Below are 17,046 nucleotides of genomic sequence, written 5' to 3' on the forward strand. Positions count from 1 at the left end.
TATTACTTGCCACATTGTGCAAATTTAACAATACGTTAACAATGTAAGGCTATGACATACTGTATGTGAGGACGAAACTCCAGGAGTACAAACACATTGAAATTCAACCTTCGAAGTTCAGTCGGTTTTGTTTGGAAAACCAAATTAATCCAAGACATCGTAGCTGTGGAGAATAACGGATCTTTTTTTTTACTTTCTCTTTCTTCCCTCTGTCTAAACAGATGGGTAAAAACGTCATTTCTTCACCCTCCATGAATGTATCACACATTGAAGGCGCGTCGCTTCAGTCGGACGCAGATTTCAAACATTATCTTGAGCTTTTCAGCAACGTGCGTCAGCTTCGGGTTATATTTGCACGGGGTCGGTGGAATCAGAAGAAAAGGGTTTGACCAGACCGTCCAAAAGCATGACGATAAACGAATTGGATGTAAGTGGCCAACTGTACTTAAAAACAATATTGGCTTGTTTTTTTTTTTAATATTGGAAGAGCTAGTGGTTTGCACAGAGTACATAGTAAATCATGGTTCATAAGTATGTCGTTTAGACTGGCAATATACAGTTTGAACTAGGTGGAATTGATTAAACGTCATTGGTGAGAAGAGCAACACTGAAATACGGAGAATAAGCATTGGTTTAATTATTCTGATCATATTGCATTATCTCGATTAGCTGTAATCTGGCATTTAAAACTCACCGGGTTATTACAAATAGTATTCATGACAAAAGATTTCTTCAGTATTAAAATATTTTTTTCTACTTTTGTCTAAAGAGGATACAGGTGCGATTAAAATATCAGGCACGACATTTCTTACACGTTTCAATAGCTTTTACATCCAGCACTTTATTTTTCTAAAACCAGCAAAATACAGATCAAGTATATTATCGAATGGTCATACTGTGTAATGTGAAACTTTAAACAGGAACTAAAGCATTCATTGTAACGTTATGAAACTGTAAGACGACTCTTAAGATTTTTTTTAGTTAATAAAGGTTCAGGAAACAGTCAATTTCTTCTACTTTTCTTTTAGTTTTATTTTATTAGTATTATATTTTAGTAGTAGGTCTAAAACAGAACCAAAAATAATGTAGAACAATGGGTAATTTCTGTTTAGTTTATCTGTTTAGAAATAACAAATTGGATTTGAATTATGTACTTTAACAGTATATCCTAAATTCTGATGTGCAGTGATTGGCATAAATTTTCAATGAAACAACTCAGGGGTGGAGTAGTGTTTTCTACATAGATTATACAGATGTTAATACATACAGTAGATGTACCTGTATGTAGAAAAATATAACACTTTTAAATCACAAATTGTAAGAATTGATCAAGAATGAATCATACTGTGAAATACTGTAATACACAGCATGGATAGCACCCTATCCTCACTGATTTATGAAATCACTTATTTTTACAATACTCTTTATTAATAACATTTTTTTTTTAAGTAGAATGTGGAATTCAGGTGATGTACAGTAACTGAGTCTTCACAGGTTATGGCAATATTGGTGTCTGACAGACCATTAATATCTGTTGAAGCTTGTGTGTTGTGTTAATAAGTGAACATTACAAAGTTACGATCACTCAAGAATAAGCATTCAAGTATTGAATGCTTAACGTGTACTGTATCTTATTTTGCATTGAAAAATACTATATAGTTTTCCATCACAGGAGTAAACACATTGTAACTATGTGTCCAAGTTTTAGATGTGGACTGCCTTTCAGCTCAACAAGTTTTCTTCGCAAGTGACATACTGTATGGGTATTTAATTCATATATCTTTTAAAATACAGTAGGTGGATCTCCTTGATAAATATTAAACATCTTTTAGAGCTGCCTAACTGTTTAAGTCTAGAATTAGAAATTGTACATTCTGTAATAGTACAGTATTTCCTAGGATAGTAATTAATGTATTTATACAGTGTACAATGTACAATGCACAATCTCCTCTAAAAGTATTGATACAACAAAGATCAAACTATGTTGAAACAAAAAGAAAAGAGACATAACGTTTCAGCTAAACATTTTTGCTAAGTCTCCACAGCCAAAACATTGCGTCCCTTTTGTTTTCCTTTCAGCGTGGAATAAACCTTTATCTGCTCCTTTGCAGCCTGTGCATGCTGGTGAAGCTACCTAGTTGAACTAAAGTCAAAACTATTATTTTTAATAGTTTGTACTGTATATGTGATCAATAGATTAGTATGAAAGATAAGTACAATATACATTTTATTGTTGGGTAATTCCATAAATATGTTTGATTATATTAAAATATGAACATCAGAAGGTAGAATGTTGTAATAAAATGTTATTTAAAAAATACTTCTGAGCTTTCAAGAGACATAATATACAATACTGCAGGATAGTGGCCTACTGGTGAGCATTGTTGGCTCACCTCTCTGGGACCCTGGGTTCAGTTCCTGGAGTGCTATCTGTGTGGACTTTTTATGTTCTCCATTTGTTTCCTTGGGTGTCCTCCCACAGTCCAGAAAAATACTGGTAGGTTAATATGCTTCTGGGAAAACTGGCCCTGGTGTGAGTGTGTGTGTTTATATCTGTGTCCTGCAATGGACTGGCGTCCTGTAAAGGTTGCACCCTGCCTTGCACTCATTGGATTATGGGATAGGCTCTGGTCCCTCACAATGGATGGATAATATAGAATAAATATAATTATAAATTCACAAATCTATACAACCCCCCCCCCCCCAAAAAAAAAAGTTAATTTAAAACAGATTAAAAACCACTATTTTGTTTGATATAATTATTAACCATTTAAAGCCCCTATTTGGGGAAGCAGACAAAAAACTATAATTTTGTGGGGTTTCTTTCAGCATTTGTCTTTCTTCCCACATATCTCAAGGAACAGCCTTTTGATTTGAATTGTTTTCAAATTGCTGCTGCATTCAATTACAGTTTGAAAATAGCTGTGAAAATGAGAGAAGCAGTTAAATGTACTTGTGTTGTTAATTGAAAGATACAGTAATTATGAGTTTGTGAGCATTACAGTAGTGTGTTGTTTGTGATAATATTCTGAAGATGTCCTTTCACTCAGGATCACCCTGACAACATAATCAAGATCCACTTTTTAACTGCATCTCCTTTTTTACCCACACAAAGCAAATAACCTTTTTCCAGATTTTGAGATGTGAGAAGGATGATAAGCCCAGCAAGTAACAAGTACCCTTTGCATTCCTCTGTTTTATTTGATTGTGAATGCATTTCAATTCTCAGTGCTTTTTTCATTCTTGAAGTGAAATATTGTCTTTGGAGTTACTTTGTCAGTAACTATGAATGCTGTACGCGAAATTGGCTATCAAATGCAATAATAGTTTCCTTTGTTGAGAAAAACATTGTATTGCTCTGGGATTCGCAATTTTTTTATCCTTTTTTAGGACACATTTTTGGTGCATGATTTTCAAAATAAAACACAAAATTCTACATTTCTGCACATCCTCAGACACAAGTAAATATGCATTTAGTATTATGAACTAAACATCAAACGTGTGGAATAATAGTTCAACTCTCAAGAATTATAATGTGAGTAAAGAATTTTTATACTCAAAGATACAGTACATTGGCCAAATGTTCTTGATAAGTTTAAACGTCTTCCAGAGCAAATGGGGCAGGGCTGGATTGGTACATGGTGTGACATGGCAGCTTCTTGCTCTATGCAGGGAGTGTCTTGGTGCAAGAGAGAATAAAAAGAGAGTGTTGGCTTGTGTTGCTAAGAAGCTCTGCCAGAGAGTAGTATCACACTGCCGTCTGTCTTTAAAAGTAGTATTTAAAACAGTGTGTGCACATTTGTCTGCTTGGGTCCGGCTGCAGAGAAGTCAGTTTACCTCGGGTATAGCTTGGTTGTGAATAATCTTCGATATGCAGGATAAAGATAAAAAGAGTCCAAATGTCTTATTTCAGAGATCAAGTGAAAATAAGTGGGTTAGCGAACACAAGATTTCTTCTGTTTCAGATGGAATTGGTCAGAATTCTGTACTTTACTCACTCACTCTTCTGACCTTGTGTCTTAGAGAAAAGTTTAATTCCTGACTCGGACTCCATGTACAGTAGTCATGTTTTTGGAAAAGTCAGATTGCCAGTTCAGTTAGAGAGAGATGAGGAGCCAGTAAATTAGCCAATGAAATGAGTAGGGTTCTTGCTTTTAAGGAACGACATCATAAATTATTTATTGGTTAGGATGTAGTAAAGGTTTTTTACTAAACCTTTACTACCTTTACATACTCCTTGAGATCAATTCTGCAATTTAATAGATATAAATATACATCCATTTTCTTACTAATTCTTCCAATCCAGGATCATGGAATAGCCAAGGATTGGATGCCAGCTCATCAGAGGGCACACACAGACACAAATACACACACTCTCACACCAGGGCCAATTTTCCCAGAAGCCAGTTAAACTACCAGTATGTCTTTGGAATTTGGGAGGAAAACGGAGCACCCACATGCAACCCAAGTGAACACATGGAGAACATACAAACTCCTTACGGCACTCACTCACTCTTCTCTAAGACACAAGGTCAGAAGAGTGAGTGAGTAAAGTACAGAATTCTGACCAATTGAACCAAAAGGACCCAGCACTGCATAGCAGAAAAGCTGACCACTGCACCACCATGCTACCCTGGATATAAATACAGTATATAATTTAAATGTGTATTTATGTACTTTAATGTACTATACACTGCTATGTGCATATAGTACTTTGCACTGCACTGCATTTAATTCTATTTCCCAAGTGTTTTCTCAGTTTTTCTTAAAGTTGTCCATCTTCCTTTTTATATGTTTGAAAATGTCAGGTTTAATATTCCAGTACCCAAATCATTGGTATAAAATTGGTAAAGTAGCAAACCTCATATCCTGCTGTACTTCATTAATTACAATGTCCCTACATGAGCTGTCAGTCCTCATCAATGCTCTTTGTTTTTTCACATCAAACAATCTTCAGTAATTGTATACATGAATTTGGATTCCTACTGTATATTTCTCTTTGGGATTTTCATATGGGGCTTCACAAAAGACCTCACATAAAAATTCTGTTCTGTTTATTTCAAATTTCCCTTTTGATTGTTCCAAGAACAAGGTGTTTATATAAGATTTGCTGTTACTCATACCATGAAATCAGTTTTTAAGAGTACCTTTAAGCAAAGCTTGTGTAATGTTTTCACAACTCTGCATATAACAGAAGAGTATTACTGTATACTCACCTTTCTGTGGGTAATGTCTTGATAACTCTATATGTTTTCTTACATTAACAATTTTCAAATTATTGTTTGAAAATTGTTATTTTAGAAAACATGTTGAGTTACCATTGTCAAATTATTGTACATCCCTTGTCTCAAAAGATGTTGAAACATCCTTGTTCCGGGACTATAAATAACATCAATCATTTTCTTTGAGTACATTTGGAAAAAAATGCTGTCAGATACAGACAGTTCGTCTGAAATGCTACTAGGTCCTGCAATATCCTGTACTCTGTCATGTAGATATTGTGCAATACTGAATGGGCACCATATTTAGTACTATAATATATTCATGCTTTTCATTTCTTTTTCCATCTGCAATAAATGTATTGGTGTCTCTTGCATATATTTAAAAAAAATGTTTAAGGGAGTAAGAGATCATAACCTTTTTTAATTGAAAAATTCAAGGGCCTACATGAGGCATGTTCAATTTTTAATAACAGGACAAAGGACTACTTCAAATCTGCATTGTATGGTATAAATGTTAATGTGTTCTTGTGTCAATCCTTTTAGTTGACCAAGAAGAATCAGACAAATCACACACCTTCAAACAAAACTGTTGTCACAGCAGGGCTCTGGATTTATAGCTGTAACAACCAATTAAGTTATCAACAACTAGTAAACACATAATACTAAAATATTCAATTTCCATTCACAGTTTAATTTTAAAAGATCCTGTTAATTCATGTTGTTCTCTTTTGCACCAGTGACAAGCAAGAAAAACTATGACGAGCAGGCATTTGTAGAATGTATTGAGAATAATTGCATCTACAGATTTCACAATTCCATTCTCACACTAACACCTTTTATTTCCTTTTACTTCCCTCAGAGAAGATGCCTCACATGGACGCCTTAGCAAAGCTTTTACCTCTGTGCAAGTGGAATAGGGAAAGTCAGTTAACAATTTTTGCTGGAACTCCAATTTCCTTTGTGATGAGCCAGTCTCTCAGAGTCTTGAAAACATGCAGTCATGAACATTGACCGATGTTCTGAAAAGCAGCACTGGAAGACAGTGATGTTACCAGGTAGATCCAAGTTAATCCTTCTTCTCAAAATTGTGCAGATTTCTGAAAGAAATGACGGAGAAAAAAGATCTAAAAGCTTTTGCACGTGTGTCAAAGTCCATCTAATGACATGCATCAATTGAAGAACATAATCAATCACTGCTCTGGGAGACAAAAAAGTTATTGGGCCTGAACATCCTTAGACGCTTCATTTGCTGAATATTGAGACAGTTCCTCTTTTTGCTGAAACCTAGAGGTCACTATGGGCTGTGGAGGAAGCAGAACAGACGCTCTTGAACCCAAATACATGGAAAGCTGGACTAAAGAGACTGAGTCAACATGGCTGACCAGCACAGACACAGATGTCCCTCTCTCATCTATTGAGAACATTCCCTCTGAACATTCCTCCGAGTCAGGATTTATCAATGAAGAGAAAATCATCAACACTAGTAGGCACTTTTTAAGTCTTTCAAAATCTTGTATGACGTGTTACCGAGCTATGTTCTTGAAGTCAATTCTGCTGTTTCTTTGCCTGGATGAGATCCTTGGATCAATTAACTGCTAACTACGAAACCTTGCATATATTCGGAAGTTCTAGTAATACTTGAATTCAATGTAAAAATGTTTTAAAATGCAAATGAGCAGTGGGCAGATTAAGTACTACTAAAGTTCAGTGTTCAGGATTTTAAAACATACTATATTGGTGAAGACAAATTCTAAATGCAGTGCAAAATGTGCTCCATGATATCTGAAAAACAAAAACAGACCTGTAAGAATGACAATCCAAAGGATTTAAATTAAATCGCATGTGACAGTCCTCTTTCCAAGCCAAAAGTCTGGAAATGGCAAAATTCTTTCAAAGGGTTTCTACAGGTAAAGGGTTATATCCTATTTTTTTACATAAAAAGGTGCAATTTACTCAACAGCTGGAAATAGCAGTGTCAGGGAATGGAGAAGACAGAGAGAACAAAGCCTCAGGAGCCAGACTGGAAGAACACGCAGGAAGCAGATGAATATCAAGTGTTCTTGAAAAAGAGCAGGGTCATTGCCTATGTAATTGGCACAATCTTGAGAGAGCAGGAGGCAGGGCAGACTGAGTATATTCGAAGTGCTGTATATAAATTATAGGGCTCATTTAAACAGAACGGGGTGGACGGGACAGGTTTGTATTTTGAAATGTTTGGCTTAATGTAAAGTTTAGTGCAACATTATTATTATAAATATGGAAGAAGGTACATTATATATCCTACAGTATAATGGCTTTGTGAAACTATTACTTATTAAATGGATAGAAACTCATACTTTGGATGTCAAAAATAGAACTATTGCACCAGATAAGGAAGAGATTAATTCCTTAAACCATTTAGTTACCCAGTAGTAATATGGAAACAATATTGGCATAGACATTAATGTTTTTGCATCACTGAAGCATACAGAGATTCAAATGTTAAAACAAAGGAAAAGGAAAAAGAATCTTTGCCAGGATTTAATCTTACTAATTCACCGTTTCTTTAAGGAAATGCCCCTAAAAGACGTGCCAAGTGTAAAATTATATAAAAATATATGAAAGGTTATGAACAGGAGGAGACCATTCAGCCTTTCAAGCCTGTTAGCAGCTAATTGTTATCAAGGACGTCATCCAATAGGTTTAGTCCATGCTAAAAAGAGAAGAAAGAAAACACAGCGTTTCGGCTGTGGAGCCTTCGTCAAGCTTTCTTTCACACCAGCAATGCTAACCATTGCTCCACCACCCCTCTCAACACCTGATTTAAATTGTGGAATTTCATAGAAACGTTTGCAGTCAAACCAATTCACGTCCACAGTCATTCTTGTTAAATTAATTATTCAACATTTACTTTATCTGGCCGTAGTTTTTTTTTTTCATTTTGATTTACGACAGTTTTTACATCTTTACAAACCTATAAACAAAATAACACTAGTGCTTAATACTGATAATTATAATGATTACACTTATTATGATTAAATCAGATGTATGATTCTGCATTGATCAATATTTACCTTTTTCAGTGTATTGCTCACAACAAAATAATTCATCAGCAGTTGCACAAGATAAAACAGGAACCGCTTAGAACAAACATCTATTTAAGCAAACTGTGCTTTACTGAAAGGCTGCCTTGTTTCAAAAGTCAGATTAGAATGTGTGAATTAAGGTCTTTCAAAAGCTCTTATGGATTGAGAAGACTTCACAAAATGCCTTCGAGCTCTTAAATTTCTTAAATTTTCAGTGGAACAAAGATTTATAAATTGTACAATTTATATTTTAAATAATTGTTGCTATTTATACTAAAAACACACCATATGCAGTAGGTTATCAGTAGGTTTTGCTATAATAGCATCTAGTGAAGACTCAATGACTGTTAATTGCATTTTAGAAGAAGTATGTCATTGTAAAAGGAATACCATGAAAGTTTAACCCTCCAAATAATACTATGAAATGGTCATACCTAGAACTTTCATAATTCATGGTAAAGTATGTATATAACCCTCTCAAAATACACTTAAATCATGTCCAGCCATAGCAAATGTTTTGTATTCTCCATAAGCTGACATTCTGGCATGGTTTGGCTCTTAAGACGAATAAAACAAGCATCACAATACTCCAGTCTAGCTGAGATGAAACCATTATCTAATTTGTCAGCATCAGAGAGTGAAAGATGTTATTTTATTTGAATAATATTTCTAAGATGATCAAATGTATAATATATATATTTTAAATATAACAATACCTGACCTCAATGAAATATGAGAAATATTTAAATAAAGGAGAGGTTTTATTAATGCAATTATGACAGGAGATGTTGCCAAAGAGCTACAGTATTTTTAAGAGCATTTAATTAAATTTTCTGGAGGCAGTGAAGAACATCCTTTAGGAATCTGGCAAGAATGGAATGGACTGCTCATAGCAGATCTTATCAGATTCATAGTCATATTTAATTCTTGGAAACTAGTTAAATAAAAGCAAAGCATTACAGATTCACTCTGCCTGTATGTAATGTTTAAATTTAAATATTTATCTGGAGTTAGACTGAAAACCAAAAAAGAAAAAAATACTTGTTTATCTATTGTAGAAAAAAAAACCCTGGAATTGCTTTTATTTTCTTCAATAAGATCTGGGAAATAAAACTTCTTTCTAGACTATGGCTTCATAAGGAATTATGCAAAAGACTGAAGATTTGTTGTACAAAGAGGATTATATCTGTTAACAGATGAAAAACTTGCAGGTGTTGGTGAAGTTGGGTTAATTAATTCTGAAAATGATTTTTCTGTTTGATGATTAATTACATGCCTTTTGACAAGCAAAGGATGCTTCTCCTTGGGGCTTATAAAAAACTCAGAAAATAAAATGTGGCAAAATTAATTTGCATAAAAACCTTGCCCTAATATTATTAATAAGGATCATGTGCATTACATAGTGCTCTTCATCTCAAAGATCCCCAGAGTACCTGGGTGATGTGCAGCTGTCATTGTGCGTTTGCAGCAAATCTGAAGGTAGGGGAGTGAAAAATTGCATTGCCAGTTGACAATTGCCAATTGCCAGAACCCTACTAATTAAAGAGCCCTTTTGTCACTTTCATTATAAATGTATAAATTATCCTGTAAATGAACACATAAGACCTGGCATTAACATTAACAATGCATAATGCAAATGTAGGAATGATAAAAACTGCTTTTTGATGAAGACGGAATTACATTTTTTGAAAAATTAAATTTCAATTATTTTTTTGGTCTTATTACATGTATGCTGTGAAATAGACTACATAATGAAGAAACTGGGTAATGAGAAGAGATTTGTTATCTCTGTATTTGTCATTGTTCACTTTTTACAAGAGGTAACTGTAAAAGATTAAAATATATCTCAGGTGTGTAGAATATCTTATTCAGGTAGTGTCAAATTTAAGAGCAGATGGTCAAGTGGCTGCATTTGCAAGCATTAAATACTTGTGTCTGATTTACAGCCAAATAACAATAATATGAAAATCACCTAGTATAGTTTATTACTGAACCCTATTAATTTACTGTAAGAAACCTAAGTATCTTTGAGGAGAGGATGATAATAGAGCTGGTGTCTTTTGACAAGCTTTCCCTAAGAGATTCTCATTCCCATGGTTACAGCTACAGCAGTTTAGTTGCTAGGGATACAGGAGATGTAGGACATAGTCTAACCCCTTTGTAAAACCTTTTCAAACTGAAATGCCAGTCTCAAATGTATCGCTTTCAAGATGCAGTGGGCATCTTTTGATATGGAGCTTACATTTCAAAACAGGATGCCCGTAAGCAGAGCCCCAATACGAAGCAGTAAATTCTAGGTCAAAGCCATGCTCTAATAATTTAGATAATTCAATTAATTTAATATTAAATTAAATAATTTAATAAATAATTCCTCTGTATTTTTGTGTGTATTGTATGTAGTATATATCATCTCCAAATGAACAACATGTGGAGTGTGTTGTGCTTTTCAGAGAAGCAATGAAAACAATTATGAGTAATTTATTGCAATTTGAAGACTACATTGTAAAGCTAACAGGGCAGACCATCCTTCTACTGCCCTCGATTTATAATACACTGTTCAACTGTTACATTTTTCTGCAGTGAGTGCTTGAGGAGCAATGCTTTACTATCATATTGAACACAAACACAGGTCAAAGTTGAGTGTTTGTAGTGGTTGGAAGGGGAAGGTTGATACGTAGGCTTTATAAACCACCAGTTTAGGTTTATTTTGTACAGTAAGTGCTGAAAAAACAAAAATTGAGGAGAAGGATAATATATTGAAGATAATTCAGAATTAATTTGTCCTTACAACCTCATATTTCGATTATTGTACAGTATGTAAGATTTCACAATTTCACATTAATTCTAGTTTGCACAATAATATTTTCTCATGATTACATTGATCAACCTTACCATGGTCTGATGATTTGAGTTTTGAGCTATGCCACATAGGAACACAAGACTTTTTTTTAATAGATTTTTTAAATAGATTTAGGCCACTAAATAAGTTATAGAATTCTTCATGACCTAGGAATAAAAAATTAATTAAACGTCAATTCCTTTTAACAATTTAAAATATTCACATACATTTTTAAAGAAAAAATAATAATTTCATTGTCCAAATATAAGGCTGAAAGAAGTTTGTGTGTGATTTCCGGTAACCATTAATTAGTAAACTGCAGAAACTTTCTCTTTTTTCCCTGGCTGTAGTTATCTTTGGCGATGGGATTCCAAGTTCAGCTCAAGCCTACCTGAAGGTCTGCTCCACTATGTCTGACCCTAGCCTGAATGATGGAAAGCCTAGCAGCGACAGTGCAGTGTCCTCTAACAAACAGCAGGGGGCGCTACCATCCTCTGACACCACAGTACAGAAGAGGAGTGTCCTTCGTACAGAGGAGGTGAGCTTCTAGTTTCCTGCCATCATAAATCAGGTCCCCCAGGCCTTAACAGTAGAATTGTTGAATTTTTCCACAGTGTCTTGACACTCGTGGTACTGTATGTCTGTAGCATAACTGACTGCATGAGGTGCTACAACACTCACAAGGCCAAGCAAGTATAAATACAACACTGTGCTTGATGTTTTGTACAGGTGTGTTTTAGCACTAAGCCAAGTCATCAAAACCTAAACAAACGTGGCATCTTCATCAAGAAATTATTTAAAATACTGTTACTTATAACTAATATATTATAACGATTTTTATTATTAAAATACTCGTTATTAGGCCATATGTTAGAAATATCGTTTTCTGAAACAGGTCTGTGGACATACTAGGTCAGTAGTTATTATCTCACATTTTTAAGGGCAAAGTTCAGCAGATTTTATAAGTCTAAATCATTTTCTGCTTAAGACCTGGGGAAACATTACTAATTAAATTAAGAAAAAATGGTTCAAATAGCTGAGATAAAACTAATTTGACATTAAACCTAGAAAAGTCTTAAGGTTCAGAGTAGAAATCCTGAATACTAGATCAAAGACTTATTGATTAAAGTGTTTTTCCACTGCTCATTTCTACAGTTCTAGTATTATCTAGTGGCTGCTCTTAACTTTTATGTACAGTGCAATATCAAACACACATTTTCATAGTCTGCAAGGTCAAACAAATGTATCCAACTAAATCCAAAAATAAATTAAAAGACATTTCCAATATTTTCAACATTTTCATATCCTTTAAACAGTTTAACCTGAACCACACCCAAATGTCTACACTGATTTGTCACATCAAACAAAAAGATACATCCTCTTTTTTGAGTTTGCAACTTTCTGAATCGTGGTGAAATATTTATCTTTCCAGACCAAATGGCAGGCCAACAGAATGTCAACGAAGCAGGTGACTATAACAGTGACTCAGAGCATAAGACAGATAGACAAGACAGGGAAGATCACAGAGAAAACCCACACCACCTTTGAGGTGATGAAGCCTGGGGACCCGCTCAAAGAAGGGACCGGCAGCAATGTGCTGAAGTGAAAAACAAATTCTCCTCACAGCAGACAAGCTTGCTGTGGAAACACCTGCTGCCCAGCATCTTGTAGATGTGTCACTGCTGATTCCACACATACAGGTGGTGGGTTTAGTAGGCATGTGCGTCTGCCATAGATTGGCATGGTCTCCTTCCAGTTCAGCTTCCTTCATATCCCGGGTGTTTACAGGAAGAATGCAATTAAATCAAAGCACAGTAAGAGCAATTTAACCAATACACATGGGAAAGAAGGTCTGGGATTAATACTGTAGCATAATAAGTCTTGCTGCAAACAGTTTCTCTGGTGTGCATTTCAATAATTAAAAAAAAAATCAATATATTTATAAAGCACGTTTCAGCTCAAAGGTTCCCAAAGTACTTTACAGTGACGATGCATGGCATCATCACTAGCAGTCCCACTAATATAATTGTTTCGATGTAGTAAAAAGAGAGCAATTGTCAGTCGATTGATGCTTCAGATTGGAAATCAGGATGAAATGCAGTGCACGAGGAGACAAAAAAAAATGGATGATATATATTACATGTCATTACAAAACTGTTCAGCAGGGTCACAAAATCTGAAAATCTGCTTATTTGCGCTTCAGTCTGGCCAACAAAGTCTTTTGCCGAAGAAGAGCAGAGTGGGATGAAACTGAGCTGAAGTTTTTTATCCGCAGCTGTATTGCCTTATTCCAGTGCGACGTGATAATCACGGATACAGAGAGAGAAAGTTCAGACTTGACGCAGAGGGCGATGTTGTTTGCTGGTTACCTGAAGTCTGTGATTACTGTTGTTTCTTTTAGTTTATCAATCTTATATAAATAAACTTAAAGCCAGTGCATTAGCACTTTATCACGTAAGGAAGGGTTACTTACTGTACGTGTTTTAACCAGTCATTCTGTAAACTTTAGTACCTTATGCTATGGTATACAGGTGGGCTTGGTTATATGCAAATTTGGCAATTCAAATGTTTCTCTGCACTGAATGCTGGCAAACGCTGGAATGTCAAGACCCAACGGTATTTCCAAATTTGATCACATTAGTCGCATCGCTGAAATGTCTTTTCAGCCCTCTCTTATAGTCCTCTCCATTCTGTGTGGAGTACATGCCTACCAAATAATATCACTGCACTGGGCCTGAGGGACAGTGGAACGTCACTCATGGTACTTTATCACCATGCTAATGTGCTTCTAATTTTTCTTCTCAGAATTTTGGCAAGACATCTAAATGCATTTCACTTGCAGATTCCCAGGTATCTGAGAAAAAATATTTAAAGGAACAGGTAACTAATGGGTCATTGTACCCTATATCAATAAAGTCCAGAGCATTAGATTGTAGAAGAAATAAGTATAACATTCTCCAAGATTAATGTGTGATGAAATCATTTTTTTTCTTGAAATAAAGACTGCTTATTTTCCTGCCTTGAAATCCAAGAAAATAACATAATAGCACAAACAGCTCTATAACAAATTAGAAACAAGGTAAACTGTAAATATAGTAGTCATGGACTTCCCTCTAATTACAAAAAGTTTAAGTAAACAAACACTTTTAGAAATATGTTCAGGTGGGTAGCTGCCGAAGAAGGCTCCACGGCCGAAACGTTGTGTTCTCTTTCTTCTTTTTTTCAGCATGGAATAAACCTATTACTTGTACTTTTAGAAATATGCTGAGGCTGGTATTAAGACACCTGTGACCTGAACAGTCAGTTCACTCAGTTTTAATACTGTATACTTTATAAATGACTTCTGTATAATATAATGCACAGTTGCAGTATTATATTGAAGTATGTCATTGATAATAATAATAATAATAATAGTAGTTGTTGTTAACACTTATATAGTACTTTTCTGGACACTCCACTCAAAGCGCTTTACAGGTAATGGGGACTCCACTCCACCACCACCAATGTCCAGCCCCACCTGGGTGATACAGTGATATTCACTACATCAGCCATTCTTTATGAATACACATTGAAATGACAAAGATGCAATAATGATCATTATAAAGTTAAGGGGAGCCATTTTATCCGTAAAACAGATTGTTATAAAAGAGACGAGAGGAGGAACTATGTGAATAAAATGTTGAGCACAAATAATTGAGTGGCACATGATTTCTATATGTATAATAACAGACACAATAACGAAAAAGCTGAAAAAAGGTATATAACACAAAAATCTGCTCTTTCCAGACACAACACATTATTTTGCCAGAGCCTGTATTATCTGCACTGTGAATTGAACAACTAAGGAGTAACAGTGAAAAGAGTAATGCTGCTATCGGGTGAATTCAAACTATATAGACTTATACAAACTTTGATGACCCTTACATAAAATTACTCTAATATGAGGAAAGCAACATGAAGTGTAGGAATACTGCGAAATCAAGTTAAAATAGTAAAGCATAATGAAAACCAATAGCAAAGAAAGGTAAATATATTGTACAATGTACAGGAATAGTACAATAAATTTCTGGTAATATATTAACCATTGTAAGTTTCATGAAGGGAACCAAATTGTATTTTCAATATTCATTATTTCAGTACTTATCAAGTTATCTGATGTTGTAATAACAGCAGGTTTGTAGGTATATTGTTGCTCTTGTCTGTCATTATAGGGCTTTAAAGATACTGGTGCCAAAAGAAAAAAAACACTAGATACTTGTGATGTCAATAAGGGTTCGAAAAAATGTCAAGACATATACTGTGGAAGTACACCAGTTTGTATTAATGCCACTGCTCTTTCTTATGAATCAATGGCTATGTCATTTGTTGTATTGTGTTTGTTTAGTAAAGTTGTAAATTGTCTTCTTAAATAGTATAGGATATTATTAAATTTAAATCATGGTGAATGCCCTGATGCAAACACTTAGTTGTGGTGACTAGATTTCACACTAAAAACTACTATAATAAGTTGTATCCTGTTAGGATTTGTTTTAATTTTTTAATTGAACATACACTCATGTTTGACTGTAATAAGTTTGATAACAATAATATATGTAAGGAAATTCTTTGTTCCTTTGTTCCTAAAATTATTTTAGTTCCTTTGACCCAGACAGAAATAGAAGCTAAGAGTAAACACTACATTAGCAAGAAACCAGCTTAGATGGAATAGAAGGTATTTCTTTGTATAGATAAACCAAGTTATTGTTTCTAAATATCTTGTTTCTGGATATTTAGTGTTATATATACAGTCTCATATAATGTGTTATGTTTCTTTTGTAACAGTTGGTCCTGTTCACTGCGACTCATGAAATGTCTCAAAGTAAAATGTGTAATGATAACAGGGAAAATAAAGTTACAGTATATTCACGTATGATGTAACAAGCAGAGGATAATTGCACATTGGGAATAAAGTTTGGGTAATGGGACCTTTTGTATGAAGTGTAGTGCTTTAATAAAATTCTTGCCTTGATATGTTGGTCTGCTTCAGTCTGTATTCTTCAGTGTATGTGACTCTTCAATTGTGTGACTGACTGATATGCCTGTTGGAATGTTCTAGGTCTCAAAGGAATGTCCTAGAGTGACAGGTGTGAATCTTTTTAGTCCTGAACAGAAAAGGCAACAAGCCTTTTGAATACAAGGGTTCAAAATGCTCAAAGTTACAGACACAAAGTAGCAGATCTTTTCAAAGTGACCAGTAAAACAGGAACCAGAGGACACAGGTGGAGACTACACAAAGTGCATGTAATAAAGAAAACAGGAAGCTCTTCTTTACACATTGACTGGTTGTAGTATGGAACAAGCCACCCAGCCATTATTATAAAGCTAGTTTCCTTGGTGAAACACCTACTGTAGATGAGGTACTTGCAAAACTTGAAACATGAAAAACAACTGAAAAAAAGTTTCATATCATTTTTAACCATTCTTATGTTGGTATGTAATGTCATTAAACATAGCACTTTGTGCCATCTCTCAGAATTAAGGTATTTCAAATATCAAGTAATCATAATTTCATGAATACTCATATTTCTTCGAGAAACAAAAAAGACGTCAATTCTCATGTAAAGTCCTTAATAAATCAGCTAATTTTATAAAAAGTAGCCAGTGTTAGTGTTATACAGTATTAACTAGTGTACTTAATTTTGTATAAGTAGAGAATATGCAGAAGACAAGGAGTATTACATTTCACCTAGTGGACAGCAATTCTTTAAATACTAAATAAAAAATCTTTTAAAAATAAAAATGAAAACTTTTTTTTTATTCTGGGGATCAGTTTAATTGTTTATATCTGATCATTTATTGGAAATTCAAAGCACAACTGGGTGAATCATTTTTTTATGTCTGTTACATTAAACTAGAATATTAACAATAAAGAATTCTGCTC

At 34.4% G+C, this 17,046-nt stretch overlaps 1 protein-coding gene across 3 annotated transcripts; it reads left to right on the plus strand.

Moving 5' to 3' along the window:
- Window positions 1–16,134, plus strand: baalcb (BAALC binder of MAP3K1 and KLF4 b). 3 transcript variants are annotated; one of them, XM_069197641.1, is made up of 5 exons: window positions 339–427; window positions 6,082–6,277; window positions 6,511–6,705; window positions 11,477–11,664; window positions 12,559–16,134. In XM_069197641.1, the coding sequence occupies exons 2-5, from the start codon at window positions 6,223–6,225 to the stop codon at window positions 12,730–12,732; spliced, it is 612 nt and encodes a 203-aa protein (XP_069053742.1). In that variant the 5' UTR covers window positions 339–427; window positions 6,082–6,222; the 3' UTR covers window positions 12,733–16,134. The 3 variants fall into 3 exon arrangements, with proteins under 3 accessions (XP_069053748.1, XP_069053742.1, XP_069053747.1); XM_069197646.1 differs by having other exon boundaries at window positions 346–427; window positions 6,087–6,277; XM_069197647.1 differs by lacking the exons at window positions 6,082–6,277; window positions 6,511–6,705 and having other exon boundaries at window positions 1–427.
- The last annotated feature ends 912 nt before the right edge of the window (window positions 16,135–17,046 follow it).

This window comes from Lepisosteus oculatus, chromosome 2 (genome assembly GCF_040954835.1).
Source record: "Lepisosteus oculatus isolate fLepOcu1 chromosome 2, fLepOcu1.hap2, whole genome shotgun sequence".
NCBI classification, from domain to species: domain Eukaryota; kingdom Metazoa; phylum Chordata; class Actinopteri; order Semionotiformes; family Lepisosteidae; genus Lepisosteus; species Lepisosteus oculatus.